The sequence below is a fragment of the Numida meleagris genome, chromosome 4 (assembly GCF_002078875.1).
Source record: "Numida meleagris isolate 19003 breed g44 Domestic line chromosome 4, NumMel1.0, whole genome shotgun sequence".
NCBI lineage: Eukaryota > Metazoa > Chordata > Aves > Galliformes > Numididae > Numida > Numida meleagris.
In genome coordinates, this window is record NC_034412.1 from 56,201,382 (window position 1) to 56,217,949 (window position 16,568).

Sequence of the window (16,568 nt, forward strand, 5' to 3'; positions counted from 1 at the left end):
AAAAGCAAGCCTGATTAGCCGGAATTCCTTTGGTTACTTTTCCAAAGATCTTTCCCTAGCTAACAATACTTGACTTAATTTCCTTTGAGAAGAAGTTCCCTTGCAATAGGGAGGGAAAAAAGATTCCAAATTTTGTCAAAGTATTTCCTGTATTTAATTTCCCCACGTCTGCTTTTCTCTCATCTTTCCTGTGTTATTTTAGCTTTTTGAATTTCATACTACACAGCTGCTTGGATTTCTCTTTAACTTCCAGTTAATCTGCTTTTCCTTATTTCTCATCTTTCTCCAATGTATTCCTTAACTGAAGTTTAAGAAGTTCTCCATGACCCTTGAGCCTTGCTCCCTCTTCTAGCAAGACTTTGCTTTTTCAGCCTTCCACAGCATGGTGTTTTTACCACTCCAGAAGGAGCACAGCAACTAAACTGCGTTGCAAGGAAGCAAAACTATCATGATCTAATAGGCAGCCAAAACATTAACTTTTTAACTAGTATTTCATCAGTAACAGTTACTTACAGCACCTATATTTTATTGTGAAGTGCTGTAATTCACTGCTCTTTATAAAACAAATCAATATATTTTAAAGAAGAGTGTGTCAGTTAATAAGGAAAGAGAAACTTGGCAACGGACTTTAGTCGGTATATTTCTCTGACTTCAGTTCATCAGGACAAAGAATCTGCCTTGAGCGTTAGACCTATAGGTTATATGAGCAAATCTGTTGCCAGAGGAGAAAAAAAACAAAAGTAGGGGGATGAAATGAAAGCTGGAAATAAGAGCAATGCTTTCACATGTATAGAAAAGAACAGATCATGAGCAGATGCAAGGTGGTTTGTATTTCATTTTATATATGCCAATTTCTACAATTCGAAATTATGTGGAATACAGTCTGAGACTTAAAATTTTCATCAAAAATCAGTATCTATTCCAGCCTTCTATTAATCTTGAGATAGAATATAAGTTTTGTCTGATAGGACAATAGCTAACAAGCTGTTCTCAAGTGAAGATTTCATAGAATCACAGAATTAGAATTTGTCTCGCTTTATGATATAAAATACATAAATTTTTCACTTTAGTTAGTAAGAAATTTCCAGCTGTGCTTCACCCACCCTATCTACAAAGAACCATGCTACTAACTCTTCATAATAAAACTACTTCAGTGTTTTCCCAGCAAATACAAAACCATCTAATACAATCTGAGCTGAACAGCAGAAGTATCACACATACATGTGTTTGTACACAACCTGCAAAGATTACAAAACATTACGGAACTGACTTACTGAAGTACACACATAATTTGTTTGCAAGTATATTATCATAGAGAGTTTTCAGGTGCTGGAACAGGCTGCCTGAGGAGGTAGTGGAGTCACCATCCCTGGAGGTGTTGAAGAAACGTTTGGATGTTGTACTGAGGGACATGGTCTAGTGGGAAATATTGGTGACAGGTGGATGGTTGGACTGGATGATCTTAGAGGTCTTTTCCAACCTTGGTGATTCTGTGATTCCATGATCTTTCTGACTTTATTGCTTATAGATGTTTTGCTTCTTTCAGGGTCCAGAACTTATAAAAAGAAGTGAAAAAATGCTGTCAGCCTAAAGAGCTCGCTTAGCATATTGGAAGATATTTGCTGAATGCTATGGAGTTGCACAAATTAAATACTGAGCATACCTTTCCTAAATATTCATGAAGTATAAACAGGAGAAAATGAGTTATCATAGTGGAGAATGCTGTGTTGTGGCTCCTTACCCAGAAACCTAACGAAGTCAGTACAACTTTCACCAGCTATAGTTCTGCCACTGTCTGATTTTCCACCATCAACAAGGTAAAGGGGTGCCTCCAGTAAAACATCACATTTCTGAGAAAAATCTGATAAGCTACAAAACTGTAAATATGGTCTGCCTTCAGAGCTCAGCCTCACTGAAATTTAAATAAGTGTATGAATTTTATTCAGATGGGGGAGAAATTTCTGTGAAAACTTCATGTCTAGCTCATATGCCCTTGATTCAAAATGATCAAGAACATGTAAAATTTAAGCCAAAACAAATAACTTAGACCCACTCAATTAAAAAAAAATAAGGTGCAACACAAAAGTTAACTAGATGGAAAATGAGATTTTAAATGTTCATAATCTTATGTTACAGAATATTATTTTTCTTGTATGAAATAGTCACAGACAAAAAAAACAACATAATCTAAACATTGGACTTACGAAGCATAAAGAAAAATAAGATTGAAAAAATCTGTCCATAACCATTTTTAAATCACCAAGTATTTCTTTGGTATTGGAATAGGACTGTCTTTGAAACACAGCACATTCATTCACTAACAAAGGCTGCTGTGGGGAATTGCAAAATTGCCTTTAAGCACAGAATGATTATCTTGATCATCTCAGAGCAAGGAAGAAGACAGATGAGCAAAATGTCATTAAGGTGAAATGTGACACTCTTAGTCAGCAGAAAAACATTTAGAGAAAGCACCAGAAGGTGTCTGAATTTAAAGTATATAGTCAGAGATAATTTTTCAGAGTCAAATTGAAGAGGCTGACCAAATGAAGCCTCCTCAGAATCCATCCTGTGTATACTGCTAGGCAACATTTTCATTAATGACATAATGAAAGGAAAAAGTATTCATTCAATTTGTGACAGACAATGAGGTGGACAGAGACTGTTGCAGATCTCATTGCAGCATTTCTGATGTCAAAATCATCTTGGGGAGTTACGGAAATGGCCTAGAAAAACACCAGCTGTGTTCTGTGAAAACCAATTAAACATGATATAGGTATAATTAAGCAACTGCAGCAGTACAGTACAGGAAAAATATTAATTACAGTTTTGAATGAATAAGTGTAGTTACAACAAATCACAAACTGATCAAGAGTCCCGGATACTTTTCTGCTAATTGAAGTCTAAGAGCATGCTGGCAGTATAAACACAATATTAACAGACAAAACAGAAGAATGAGATACATAACATACACATCATGGTTTTGCTTTTCTCACCTTTCATAAGGACTTTGCTGGAGTACTTGGACAAATCTTGGGTCTCAGCTGCAGACAGAATTTCACTGAAAAGAAAGCAACAATTAACAGTCAAAGTTCATTAAAAAAAGAAAGGGAAAACCAGAATAGATTGGGGTTGTGTGGTTTAGTAAGAAAGGCTCTAAGAACATGCAAGTCTTTGCCTATCAAAAAAGGCAGGGCCCAGGACAAAAAATAACCAGTCAGCACCCAGTAAGGAAAGCAAAGCACCAGAATCGATTGGTGGGGAAAAGTAGGGAGATCCAAAAGAGAGAGCACACATTACCCAAGTGCCAGCGGTGTTTTCAGATCAAAAAACAAAGAGATCATCTAATGCTTCTCTCAGTACAGTTTTCTCAGGATTTAATGTTCTGATGCACATCACTCTTCTGGAATCTGGGGGTTGGGTTTTGGTGTTATTATTATTTTTTTTTAATTTTATCTTTCCTCCTTGAAGTCCAGTAATGACTTGGGATTTTTCTCACTGGGTTGTTTAGTAGCAGCAAAACTAGGTAATATTTTTTACTCTAGCATTCTTATTTGTTATGTCTTAGGCCTTGAATTCAAAAGAAACTCGTATTTACTCTGTCATGTGCTTTTCATTGCTGTTACCTTGAGTATGGAATAACGCTTTGGAATAAAGTCTTCCTCTGTTCTTGTCAGAAACAATTCATTTAAATGACCACAATGTTCACACAACTCACACCACCGTAACACAGCAGCTTTATTTCACTAGTGCTTTAAATCCAGCAACCTATAGATAATTTGCGCTAGGCTCCATTGTTAGTTTTCCAGTGCCATTTAGTTCCAATTCAGCAAGACAAGTGAACTCAATGGGATCCAAGTATTTAACATCAGATGATGGCAAAAACTGATTCAGTTTCGGAACATACAGGATTGGACAATCTGCTTTGAAAACTCTTTTCCCACACGGTCAGTGCACTGTCGCTATCTTTGGACTGAAATTTGAAAAAACTAAAGAATTATGACTATATCATGCTCCATTACTTTCACACTGCACATTCAACCACAAGCATTTACGAAGTGGAGCACAACAGAAATAGGCTAGCTGCATAAAAAACCTTAAATACTTTTTTTCTGGTTAAAACAATGAGAAGATGCAGCAATGCAACAGACAACCCTGCAGCACTTGCAGTTTTTTGATTGCAGGCTAGATTTTCTCCCTGCTCCTGAGTTTGATCTATCTGCATATTGCTCTGTGTTTCACTTCTGATTTGCTCCTTAAGAGTAAATTAGGCAGAACAAAGCATGAAATCAAGTCCAAAGTGTCCGTTCCCATACTTCAGCACAGTTTCTAGTGTCAGTATGGCCAGCTGGTGCCAAAACATACCTGGCTGCAGGTGAACAAAAAATGACAGTGCTTGACTTGGTTCAAGCTGACAACATATGCTTGGTTTTGGACAAGAACAAGACGTGACTGCAGACTAATTTAGACTTCACTGAAATTTGACCTTACAAGTCCAACCTGTGATCTTTTATGGTGAGTTTCCCATCTTCTAAATACTCGGCTAATCAATATTTGAATGGTTCACTTGTGAAATTTCAGTGATGCATGTGTGCATAATTCTGTTGCTTCAAGGAACAACTGACATTGGTACACCCAAGGCAACTGTTACAAATACCATGCATCTTGCTTGACTACTGAATCAAGTTTATTTCTCCCCTCTGTGCTCCCATGTCCATAATTATTTCCTGTATAGGACTGTATATTAAAATAAGCACCTGCCCCCAGCACAACAGTTTAATTAGCACAATGACTTCTCATTTTTGAGTTACCATCCAAGTAATGTCACCTCACAGGGAGCACAGCTTTTCATGCTTGATTTATTCCACATGATTTCTAGACAACATTTTCTGTACACCAGTTTCCTCCCTCTCAGCATGTACATCCTGTTATTTGCAGAAACCAAACGCAGCTAGTACAAAACACAGCCATCACATTAAAAAGAAGCTACTGCAGGAGGGCTCTTAACTGTGCACAAATTGAATTTTATTTACATCTCTACAATTTGAGCTTTACTATTCAGCATGACTGAACCACACAGGATCTGATAGAGGAATGCTGTATGCTGTGCAACTGTCAGACTGCCCAAAAACCGCATCTGCAGAAGGATGCCAACCCCATCCTATAAGAGTTGTGATGTTCAACCTCTTACTAAACACCTCTCCTTTCCTTCTCCAAATAGAAAATACAGGAAGTAACATGGAATCATCTGTCTCAATGAAAAAAGACACGGGGTGCTTTCTAGCACCCCCATCAAGCAGATGCCACAATACTTAGCAAGAATTCTTTGCAGCTTAAAATACATATCAGAGATACTTTTGCTCATACATTTAAGAGCTGAGTAGCTATGAAGACAGAGGACTTCCATTTGTATTTTGCAAACTTTAACTCAAAGTTGACACGAGTAAGGTACCTACCAAACGGAAACCACTGGGCTTTCAGGTCTCGTATAGGTGCTTTAGTAAGCTATATGAAACGCATAACTGCAATCTTAGATGCAATAAATACCCTTTGCCACTTAACTCTATGGAAGAGCTTCCTCCTAATAAAATCTATCATTTTTCTAATAGAAGGAAAGCCATATACTTTTTCTTATTTTTGGCATGATTAGCACACTGGTTATTGCAACGTTTTGCCTATATACTAGACTCTTGGTAATGGTTTGGAAATTAGTACATTTTAAAGCCCTGTGCTTTTCAGCACGCAATTTTTCCCAATCTGAAGTTTCAAGTTAGATTCAGAATTTGTCTTTTGGATGACTTAGTCCATCTTCTTAGGTGGTCCCCAACTTGTATTCCAGTGCCATAGCGTGTGCAGTTTCAGTTGCATAATTGTCAAAAGAAAGAGCACAAGGGTGTGCAGAGTGTAAGTGTTCCTCAGTGATAGCACATTCAAGGAAACACAGACTTCCCTTTGCCAAAGGCTGTGGGTGGTAGTTGCAATATGCCATTCACATCAAACAGTAGTCTCTGTTTTTTTGAAAGTTCGATTTTGAAGGTGCTGGCATATCACACGCTTCTCTTTAAGGTATCTGAGAGAAAGAGAGGGAAAGAGGGGGAGAGAGAGAGAGAGAAGGAAAGCGTTTAGTTACACAGAGTCCTTTAAAAAACATTTTTAACCTGAATTTTAACGTGCTAGTTGAATGGGTAAAAAATGTTGCAATGAAAGCCATTTCGACAGAAAATGGCAATAGCTTGGTTTTTTTTTTTCTTTTCGTTCCCTGACTGTTTTTATTCAAAATGATTTGATGGACATTAGATAGCAGATCCACAGCTAGTTTAGATTCACATTGTTATTGACCTCATAGTTTTAGAGCTGCTAGTGCATTTCTAATCTGCAGCTGTTGTGAATATTGAGTTACCATCAGAACTACTCATGCCATTTTTCAGAAATTAAGTTCTAAAGGACATTAAGAGTTCTGCACCTATCTAAATTGAATGCACGACACGTCAATAATACCACAATATTTACTGCATTTACACATTCCAGGGAAATACACAGCAGCAAGTAGAAATTGAAGTACCAGTCTAAGGCTCAGAAGACATCCAAAGTACAACAGAAGTGACCCTGGGGCTCCTGATTTTCTGGAAAACTCCAACCTTGTATATGTAGTCCGGAATTTACTCTGGAATCTTCCACAGCTACAGCTCATTTAGGGATGCAGGATACAGAGACAATTGTGATGCCCACAAAGTTCAGTGTAAGCAGTAACAGCAGTGTTCTAACTGCACCCTGATACATAAGTACATTAATCTATTGAGCCAACAAGCATTCTCCCAGACTGAAAGCAATCCCACTAATTTCAGTTCTATTTACTTTGCAATTGTCTGCTGAATCTCCTGTTCTTCTTCTTTGTTTATTCTGTGCAGAATTGATTCCAAAAAGGGGAGATGAAATTGAATATATTGAGCAACCTATCAAGAAAATGACGAGAAATGCCTGTTAGTGACTGTGTTAATTGGGAAAGTACTGTGAACTGTTAGAATGATGATATACATACATCGCTGCTGACCTCTTCCACATCTCTGTCCATGAGAAAAAACTTGGCAATCTTCTCTGATGGCCCCTGCAGGAGTCTGTGCAGTAAGGGAATGTCTCCACTCCTCAGCTGCTTCTTTTCTGGGATTTAAAAGCAATGCACTGATATACAGAATATACAATAGTGCTTCTAAGTACTTGATGCAATCAGAAGTCTCGTTTCTTGGCAACGTTTCTATCTTTCCCTGATGTGCAATTATTATGGGTATAACAAGTCTCTAATGCATATTCTCAGGAAGACATGGCACCTACATTTGTACTACCATGTGCCAGTGTCTTTCAAAATGCAACACAAAGGAGTTGCGGTTTAGGTAATCATGTATGCATTTAAGAGACTGGTTCTAGGCCAGACGGTTTGGCTGTTAACTCACTGAAACAAAATTCACTTTATAATTTTCAAATTTCAAATAAATTTTCAAAATTCATGTTTTGGCATTCAAGGTACATTTCCCCCAGTTTTCTCAGGTATTAGTTTTCACAAAAAAAAATTATTTCCAAGAAGAAATAGAGTTGTAATACATTGTGAAAGTGAGCATTTTCTACTAAAATTGAATACTTTCAACTAGGCATCCAGGGGATCTAAGACCATGTCTCAGAATTGTGAAGTCCAAACAAAATGTGTTTAGTTAGTCTGTTTTTCACCAGGTTAGCATTTTAAAGCCAGCCTGGGTATCCCCTAGCACTCTCTAAAACCCTTATTCCCCTTTTCCAATTAAAATATTCCATAACACTGCCAGATGGAAACTGGCATCCCAAAACTGCCACGTGGTCATCCAGAGCTGAAGTTACAGCAGAGGGGCATCTCAAGCAGATGTTAATTACAGGAAAACCAGAGGCTTATTTAATGGAAGCAGCCATACTTACAGCACTCAAAGCACGCAGAACACAATTATTCATGTTTTCCTCCCCATCAGAGAAATGCACACATCTAAAGGGTCCCAGAAAAGCCAAAATGCTGCTCTGTGTTTAGGCACTGTGAGCAAGGACAGATGCCTGTGATGAATCCTGTCACTCTAAGGTGAGCAGTCCCCTCATATACACAGAAGATAAACAGAAATGAAATGACCCCGCAGCGATATCTGGCTTACCTCCAGACACATGGATAATATAAAGTGCAAATTCATGGGGACTGTTTTCTATCTGTAAACACAAAACCAAAACACTATTCAGACTGACTGATACGTTTCCTGAGCACTTCATCAGCAGCAGATACGCTGTGTGCTTCTCAACTCAATGTTAAATCAAAATGTGCTAACTAGGACTTTGTCTATGGGTGAGTTACAAGACACTGTGTTTGGATAAGATCTAAAGCTGTGCTGCCATTACCTTTGTCTCTCTACTCCACTACCTTATGATTACCAATGCTACCACATTGCCTAAAGAAGTAACACACACCATCTTAGACAAAAACAGATCTTTCCAGAGTTTCCTTTGAGTATCTGTAACTATTTCATACAACTTTCTTTTTGGATGATAATCAGATTTACCAAGAATATTATCATTAAGGCAGCAACCTGTGATCTCTTCCAACCCACTAACCTGCACAACCAGGTTCAGAGAAAAGGAGTCCTTTTCAAAAATTATTTTTCAATACGTTCTGTACAACTATAGAAGCCAACTTCTTTTAGTTTTCTGAAATTCCAAGGGAAAAAAAAAACAACCAAATCAAACACAACAGATGTGCTGAGCGCTCTTTTTAACTGTGGCTTTCTGGAGCAATCTGTGTGCCTGGATCCAATACAATGTGCATACATGGCACTGGCTAAACGACAGGTTCCTTTTGCTTTCAGAAAAATTACCAGGATCTGCCACTAGGGGGAAGCACAGCCATTAAACATCCCTTCCCAGCGCTGGATAATGCTGAAGGTGCAGTTTCCGCGCCAGTGCATGAAGGCATGAAGAAGCCATCCCTAGTTCTTATATAATTTGCAATGAAATATCTTTTCTAGGCATACCTAGCCATGAAGCATTTTTAAAATAAAAGCAACACTCCCCTTACCTATGGATTACTTGTGGTTGTTTTTTTTTTTTTTATTATGCTCCATCTCATGTATTACGATTGCAGTTATTTCTTGCTTTTCACACAGGACTGGTGGGACACTGAGTTAACATTTCTAGAACGTAGTTGCACTGGCTTCTTTTATTTACCTTGAACTTTCGAAGCAACTGTTCTATTACTTCCCTTGTTCTCATATGGCTGTTAATTCTTATTTTGGTTTCTGATCCAGAAGCTGGAGTAAAAACTGATGTCTAAGAAAAAAAACAGCAACAAACAGGGCGTGAATATGAGGATTCCTACACTTAACAGTTAGGACTCAAAAGAATCTAAACCAGTGCAGTTCTGGGATAAAGTGAACTGTCAAGTATGTTGTCACTGCTGCTGTAAAACAAAAGGTACACTGTATCCTCAGGAGATGGGAATGCCTCACCGTAGGAAGGAAGGACAGACTACTGTGGACTCCTCCAAGCCCCAGCCACATCACACAATTGCTGTGCGCACTTGAAACCTGCCTCCCTAGGGCCTGAGCCCAAAGCCCAAGGACACAGGTCTGGCCATACAGGGGGGACCAAGTGGGGAATGCCCCTCTTGGCTAAGGTGGTGCAGGGTAGGTCCAGAGGCTCGTGAGAGGTTTTATTTTGCCCCAGTACCCAAACCTCAGGTGAAGAAAAACAACTGTCTACATCCGTACCTCATAGTTGTAGAAGTGGCCATTAATAGAAAATCTGTGAGTTTCCACTTCTGTTCTTGCGATCATGGGGAACTTGGTCCTCTTCTTTACAGCTGCAGCGCTGCTGACTGCCCTGGGCAGAGTAGCACAGTCATGTTCCTGCTCGCTCTTGGACTTCAGAGTACTGCTTTTGTAACACAAATAACCTGGACAGAATGAAACTGCATCAGCATATTGTACAGCTGCACCTTGCTCCTTGCCAATACCAACACAGGGAGAATGGATGCAGCATTTATTTTATTTTACATTTATGGGAGGGAGTTGGGCATGGGCACACAATGAAGAGCAATAGGCTGCTTGCAGTGGCGACAGGCAAGACTTGCTACTTTTCCTACTTCTTGGGAATGATTTTTTGGTGAAAACGCAGCCCATTAGCACATATAATTTGAAAAGTTATTGGTACAGCCATATTTTCATCAACCAACCAAAGTTGTACATCACTATTTCAGCAGCATGTAACAGATAGTAAACAGAGACTGAGAAAAACTACCCTCTACTGAGACCTAATATGCAAAATTATTTCTGCAGTCACAGAACAAAGATTTTCTTAGTGAACATAAGAGCACAGACACTAACTTTTCTCAGAGTTCAGCTTCTCTTCAGTAGATTTCAATGTCTCCCCACTAATGTGATGCAGATCATCAAATTCTCCCCATCGTGTCATTCCCCTGAAACAACAAACATATATTTATAGTTGATTATTCCCCATTAACTTAGTGAATTTAATTTATCCTGTAGCCAGGCTTCAGGTAATACATTCCTATCCCTGTTCAAAACTTTACAGAACACAATTACAGTCTTCAATGTGACATACATAGCAAGTAATTTTAGTTCATGTCATAATAAAATTGCTGTTCATAAAAAAATAAATGGTGTGACTAGGGATCCCAAATGTAACAAAATCCTATTTAGAGCCTGCTGAAAGTTGAACATAACATCCCTTATGTTATTTGCAGTAGTTCTTTGCATATTTCATAGCAATGCTGTAGATCGACCACAGGTAGGATGACATGCAGACATACAGGAAAAAAATACTTAGATATTTACATAGTCACAGGACATGTCATTTCTGGGATATGAAATATTATAGAGCTTTCCAAACCATTTCTGTAATACAGCAGGGATTTCAAGCCATCTCTTGAGAAGAATGCCCGTTTTAAAGCCCAACTTTTTCAATGTCATTATTTCCATCATTCACCGAATAAAGTCTCTTGCAAAAAGTCTTTGGCCAGTTACTGCTCTGACCAAGAATAAACCAATTTGTAGGAAAACAGTAAAAAAAAAAAAAGCATTTCCCTTAACTAGTCAAAACAATATTCAACTAACTCCAATAAGCACGCCAAACAACTATCTCAGTTTTGTTCCATGCACTTAGAAAGTTCAATTAAGATCAAGCAATCAAGCTGTTCTGCATACCTTAAAGCATGTCAGGGCAGTTTCACATTTCTGTGATCATGAATTAATATTTACTTTAAGATTCACATCTGCTACCAGTCATACGTTCTTGAAAGAATAAAAGGCAAAGAGAAATTTAACTGTTTGACTGGACTGTATTATACAGGACAGTGTACCAGTATCAAGAGATCTACTGAAGGTAAACAAAGAGAACCAGATTTGCCTTGGACTCAAGCTCATTGCTGGTTACTCCTTGTGAAGTTTCCCATTAATTTCAAGAGAAAGAGACAAGGAAGAAGACTGTCCCTGGTTTTACTGGAGCTAAACAGCTGCAATAATGACAGAATTAAACCCACACCACGTGCAATCTAAGACAACGGATAACTAAGAAAAAGAGCTCTTCAGTACAGAATTTACCAGGGAATCATTCCAGGTAAATATTGGCTCACTCTCTATATTGCACATTACTCAGATTGCTTGTCAGATGCAATTCCAAAACTCACCAACCAAGGCTTGGGAAACAGTATTAAAAACAGAAAAAGGAAATACTCTAAGCACTTACACCATTTATTTACTTAAAGATCTGGGAAATCTAGCAGGATTCAGATCAACATAGAACACTCATAGGCAGCTGTCTGAAGGAACAGCTCATCTGTTTATATCTCTAATGCGTTTTAACGTCAGATTTTGCATGGACTAAATCTTCATTTCCTGGCTTTAACTTTGCCCTGAGAAGCAACGGTGACACATCTGAAGCATCTGAGAAAGTAACGGATAATCATTTAGTACTAATCTACCAGCTTTCTGCTTCATGCTATAGAATGTGTACTAATAGAATGTCTCTTCAGGTGCTGCATATGTTATTGGATGTACAGATTCTTATTTTTAAAAACATATTTATGTACATAAATTTCCCAGTACTTGCATGGGAACAGCCAGTATAGACAAGGGCAGCTTCCTCCTCCACCTTCTTGACAATTCTCAAGCAGAAAGCCAGAGCAAGGTGCATCTTTCTGCCCAGCAGAGGATGGTGAAAGGCCAGACCAGTTACACCTGGTGAACAGCATCACTGCAGAATCAACCATTGCAGCCTTTGGGAAATCTGGGATATGCAACTATATCCCAGATAAACCACAGCCACTGAAGCCACCCCCATGAGCTGTCTTGAAATATCAGCCAGCTTCCCTTCTTATGGAATTTAATATATTACCTTTTACTGGGGAACAAACCCACATTCTCTGTTGACTTCAGGGTTACAAAAGAGGGTATCTGCTTCTCATCCTGAATTTTTAAGCGGATAGGATGTCGAACTCCCCAAAATATCGATAAGACTCCTTCAATAAATGGTTTACTTCCTTCTTGCTGGGGAAAAAATAAGGAAAGAATAAAAAAGGAGCGCTGCATCATAGTAGAGTCAGAGAAATTCCCCTCAATTAAACAGGAATACATGAAAATCGCTGATGCTGGCACAGCCCTGGAACAGGTCACACAGAGAGGCTTGTGAAATCTCTGTCCTTAGAGGTTTCCAAAACTCGGCTCACTAAAGCCAGAGCTGACCTGACCTTGTGCCAGCATTACTCTGAACAGGAGGCTGGATTAGATAACTCTTCCAGAGGCTCTTTCCAACCAACATTTCCATAATCACAGGCAATTAGAAATCAACTCCTATTTGTTCTGCTTGGGTGAGTAGTTCTTTTGGAAACAGGGCACTAAGAAGGTGGTAAAGGGGAAGAACCATTGCTGTCGAAGGAGGAAGACAAAGTTAATTAAGTCATCCTCACTGATGTAGGGCAATGCAAGTGTTATCGATGCCCATTCTTGCTGACATCAAATATGGTCACTAAGTCTAAGTCTGAGTAGAATGAGCTGTGACTGACAGCTGAAGACTTCCAATTTTCAGACTATATTTGCCTAGAATTGCTCTAAGAGTCCTTTTGGTTCTAATGCAGGTAGAACAGAAACGCTGCTGAAGGACATTGAGACTGCTAAACCAGGGATTCTGGTATTAGAGGTATTAGACTCATACTTTCATCTGTCCTGCAGCTACGCAGGTTCTTCTGGTCTCTGCAGAAAGGGCACTCCTGGGGCCATGGTTGCATTCTCTGTACTGAAGGTTCACATTTGAGAAGAGATTGGTAATCTGTAAACCAAGTCAAGTGACGGCAGTCCTGCCGTTACAGGCTGCCTGTTCCAGCTGAAGGGGTAGGGAAGGAGCTGCATGTTGCAGAAAGCTTGGCAGTTCAGCTCCCTCCCAGCTAATGAACTGAGACTCGAGAGGTAGACCCAAAGAATGATTTTCTGTGACTGGGATGGCAAGGAAATCACACTCAAAAATCTCAAACTGAACTTGCCTGAACTTACCTGTTTCACCTCTCTTCTCACATACTTGACTGTAGCATTTGCTAGGGTATTTTGATTATAGAGATACACTCCATCTAACATAATAAGGCACAATGTATATCCTACATTGTTCTGTTTAACTCTGTTAAGCACCCTCTAGTATTTTTCCAACTATTACATTATACTTTTCTGAATCCTTTTTGCACAAATCCTTACCTGATTACATGACAGTTGCAGATTTTCTTGATCAGAATAGTAAGAGTTATAGGTCTTCAGAAGAGAACTGAGGTGCTCTCTAGGATAAAAAACCACAATAAAATGAATCATTTTTCAACATCTCTACTACTGTAAACTCCAGGGCTTACGTGGCAGAGTAACGCTGCTTATCTCTGTTACCCACTGAACACTTGAATAGGTTTGTTAATAATTAATACATCTTCCAGGAGTAAAATTCTGTCAGGATACTGGATTGGCCATAAGTTACTTCTTTAAAGACCTGATACACAGAGGAAATGAATTAGTTGGTCTTAATTGATGTTAATAATGCTGCCCTGGTACTTTGGACTTTTGCTAGAGTCGTGAGGGGGAAGCAAACAGGAACAACACCCCATACAAAATGTTGCAGAAAATTTTAGTTAGGTTACAATCTGTTTTCTCCACATGATAGTTTTCAATGTGTTTTTGTTTTCACATTTATTCTTCTTCAAAATTACTACAGTGTGCCTAGACAAAATAATTCAGTTTCCTTCTGCTTGCAACATTCCTTCTTTAAGTCTTTACTCAGAGAAGAGAGGATGGGTATGAAGAGAACACCTGCCTACAAGCAAGAGTTATAAGCAAGCCCATCACCTCAGATTTCAAACAGAAAGCCACGCTACAATTTAAAAAAGCACAGCATAACCTTCTATTGTGAAAATGCTGCACAGAGCAAATCCTAAGCAGTCTGTGGGTGCACACACTGTGCTTCTGCAACACCCCAGCTAGGTTACACATCTAACAGCTGCAGTGCTGCAGAAACCCACAGCGCTGACACTGATGCTCACATTGGCCTTGCAGATGGGGAAGAAGCAACAAATACTGTGCCGCACAAATGTGAAATAGGAGGTGATTGCTCAGGCAACAGCACTCTGCAAAAGTGACTTCTGGTCACTCTTCTGCACCAGCAGACAGTGCCATGCTATGCCACACAAGGAGATAACCCAGGGGAGCACCCTCCTCAGAGGCAGTCTGCTTGAATTACAGCTGAAGTGCTCTGCTTTTTAGTACTGCTTTTGAAGAACATACATCACATTGATAGAGCCTAAGGAGAGTGGAGTGAGTGAGAAGTGCTATGAGCCACAAAGAAAAAAAAACCAAGATGCAGCTCAAGCTAGAAAAGGCTGAACCAAATACCAACTGACGAGTATTTTCAGTATCAAGAAACATTCTTCTCGCACCAGTTAAACAACAAAGGTTATTTAAACTACAATTCAAGAAGGTAATTTCCACAGGCATGGATAAAAACTGCACAGAGAGGCATGAGTTCTGCCTCACTGACAATGTTTAAGAATTAAATGAAACGAATAACAATCAAGATTGTATCATGGTCTGACATGCAGTGGTGAGTGAAAACACCAAGCTTACTTCTAAATAGCATCAATTTTTCCATATTATTTACGATAAAATATTATAACAGAAATACTAAAACAAATAGCAAATGAAAGCTTGTCTCACAGTAAAGTTACACAGAGACTTAAGGAAATCATTCAAGACCCAAATACTATCAGAAGTGCTGTTACAACTTCTACACCAATTTCAAGCGTAAATAGAAAAACTACAAAAACTGACTTATTGCAGTGTTGCGGAATCAAATCACACACAGCAATCATGCACAGTAGAAATCAAATTTTATGTTCTGCAACTGTCACACAGTTCACCAAGAAAATTCCAGGTGTAGCAGCATTCTGATCGAGACTGTATGCAAAATATTAAATAAGACATACATTTGGAGAGGGAATTAACAACATAATCTTAGGGAACAGGAAACACTGGATGAAATGTATTGGGAGAATTTTTCGTGTTTGTTTTCCTGTATCAGTCACAACACATCCACACCCCAGAACACATAAGGGGATTATCACTGGTGACAGTGGCACCTTTATCAGAGATGATGAGCTGAAGAGTGACCTCCTCTAGAAGTGTGACCAGCCCATTAGCCGTTGCAAAGCAGTTAGGAAGATCTTCAGGGATGAAATGAACACTGTTTCATAGCATCTCTCTGCCATCCAGTCTCCACGACTGCATACAGCAGACACCTCACAGTTTGTGTCTATCCACTCTTTCCATTTCTGTGTATCCAGAGCATCTGGGCAAGGGCATCTCTGAATGACACTAACTGAGCTTGGTAGTGCCCTGCTGCTTGGTGATCCTTGTCCCTCTCTGTGAGAGGGAGGGAGAAGGGTGAAGAGAAGCAGGGCTTTTATTCAGCAGGTAGCACGAGGACAAAGTCTGCACCACTGAACTCAAAGTTAACTGCATTCCCCTCTAAGGCTCTGGATGTAAATTATTTACTTCATTAACTTGCTGCAGTTCCCAAAATATACTTTGAATGGCTTTATCAAGGCTGTAGAGCTCCAAGACAACATTTTCAGCATCCACTTCAAGTCACTTCGATCTTAAATCCTAGAAATATGGGTGGTGAAAGCCCTTTTTCCCCCACTGTGTTGGAATAACTTGTTCCTGGTTCTGAGTCTTCTGAGCTATGAGGGATTATATTCAGGTCATTCCACCAAAAGTGAAAGTAATAACAGACTTAGATATGAATCAGGCACAAGAAAAGCTCTCATCACAGTGGCTAAAGGTAAGCAAGATTAAGCACGTCTTGGCCTCACAGGCAGAATCCAGATTCAATGCAAGATTAAGGTGCAAGTAAGAGATCCATATTTTTGATTGACATATACTGTGATAGACCTGCTGATCTTGCTTTTAAAGACACTGAATACTTAAGTCTTTGCTTCACAGCCCAATATCTCAAGAAATCACTTCACTGAC

The 16,568-nt window shown here is 39.1% G+C and overlaps 1 protein-coding gene across 17 annotated transcripts in view; it reads right to left on the minus strand.

Moving 5' to 3' along the window:
- The window catches only part of RASSF6 (Ras association domain family member 6), an 82,131-nt gene that overhangs the window by 24,285 nt on the left and 41,278 nt on the right, over positions 1-16,568 (minus strand). For 9 of the 17 annotated variants that reach the window (XM_021394018.1, XM_021394024.1, XM_021394017.1 and 6 more), the window contains 10 exons: positions 13,755-13,833; positions 12,409-12,560; positions 10,380-10,471; positions 9,765-9,949; positions 9,223-9,324; positions 8,163-8,214; positions 7,037-7,155; positions 6,853-6,950; positions 2,994-3,058; positions 616-1,555 (listed from right to left, as the gene is read on the minus strand). In XM_021394018.1, coding sequence (XP_021249693.1) covers positions 1,323-1,555; positions 2,994-3,058; positions 6,853-6,950; positions 7,037-7,155; positions 8,163-8,214; positions 9,223-9,324; positions 9,765-9,949; positions 10,380-10,471; positions 12,409-12,560; positions 13,755-13,833 — 1,177 coding nt within the window. In that variant the 3' untranslated portion in view covers positions 616-1,322. Of the gene's footprint in view, positions 1-615; positions 1,556-2,086; positions 2,746-2,993; positions 3,059-3,711; positions 6,068-6,852; positions 6,951-7,036; positions 7,156-8,162; positions 8,215-9,222; positions 9,325-9,764; positions 9,950-10,379; positions 10,472-12,408; positions 12,561-13,754; positions 13,840-16,568 lie in introns of those variants that run through there. The other 8 variants (XM_021394027.1, XM_021394028.1, XM_021394031.1 and 5 more) reach the window with 6 other exon arrangements.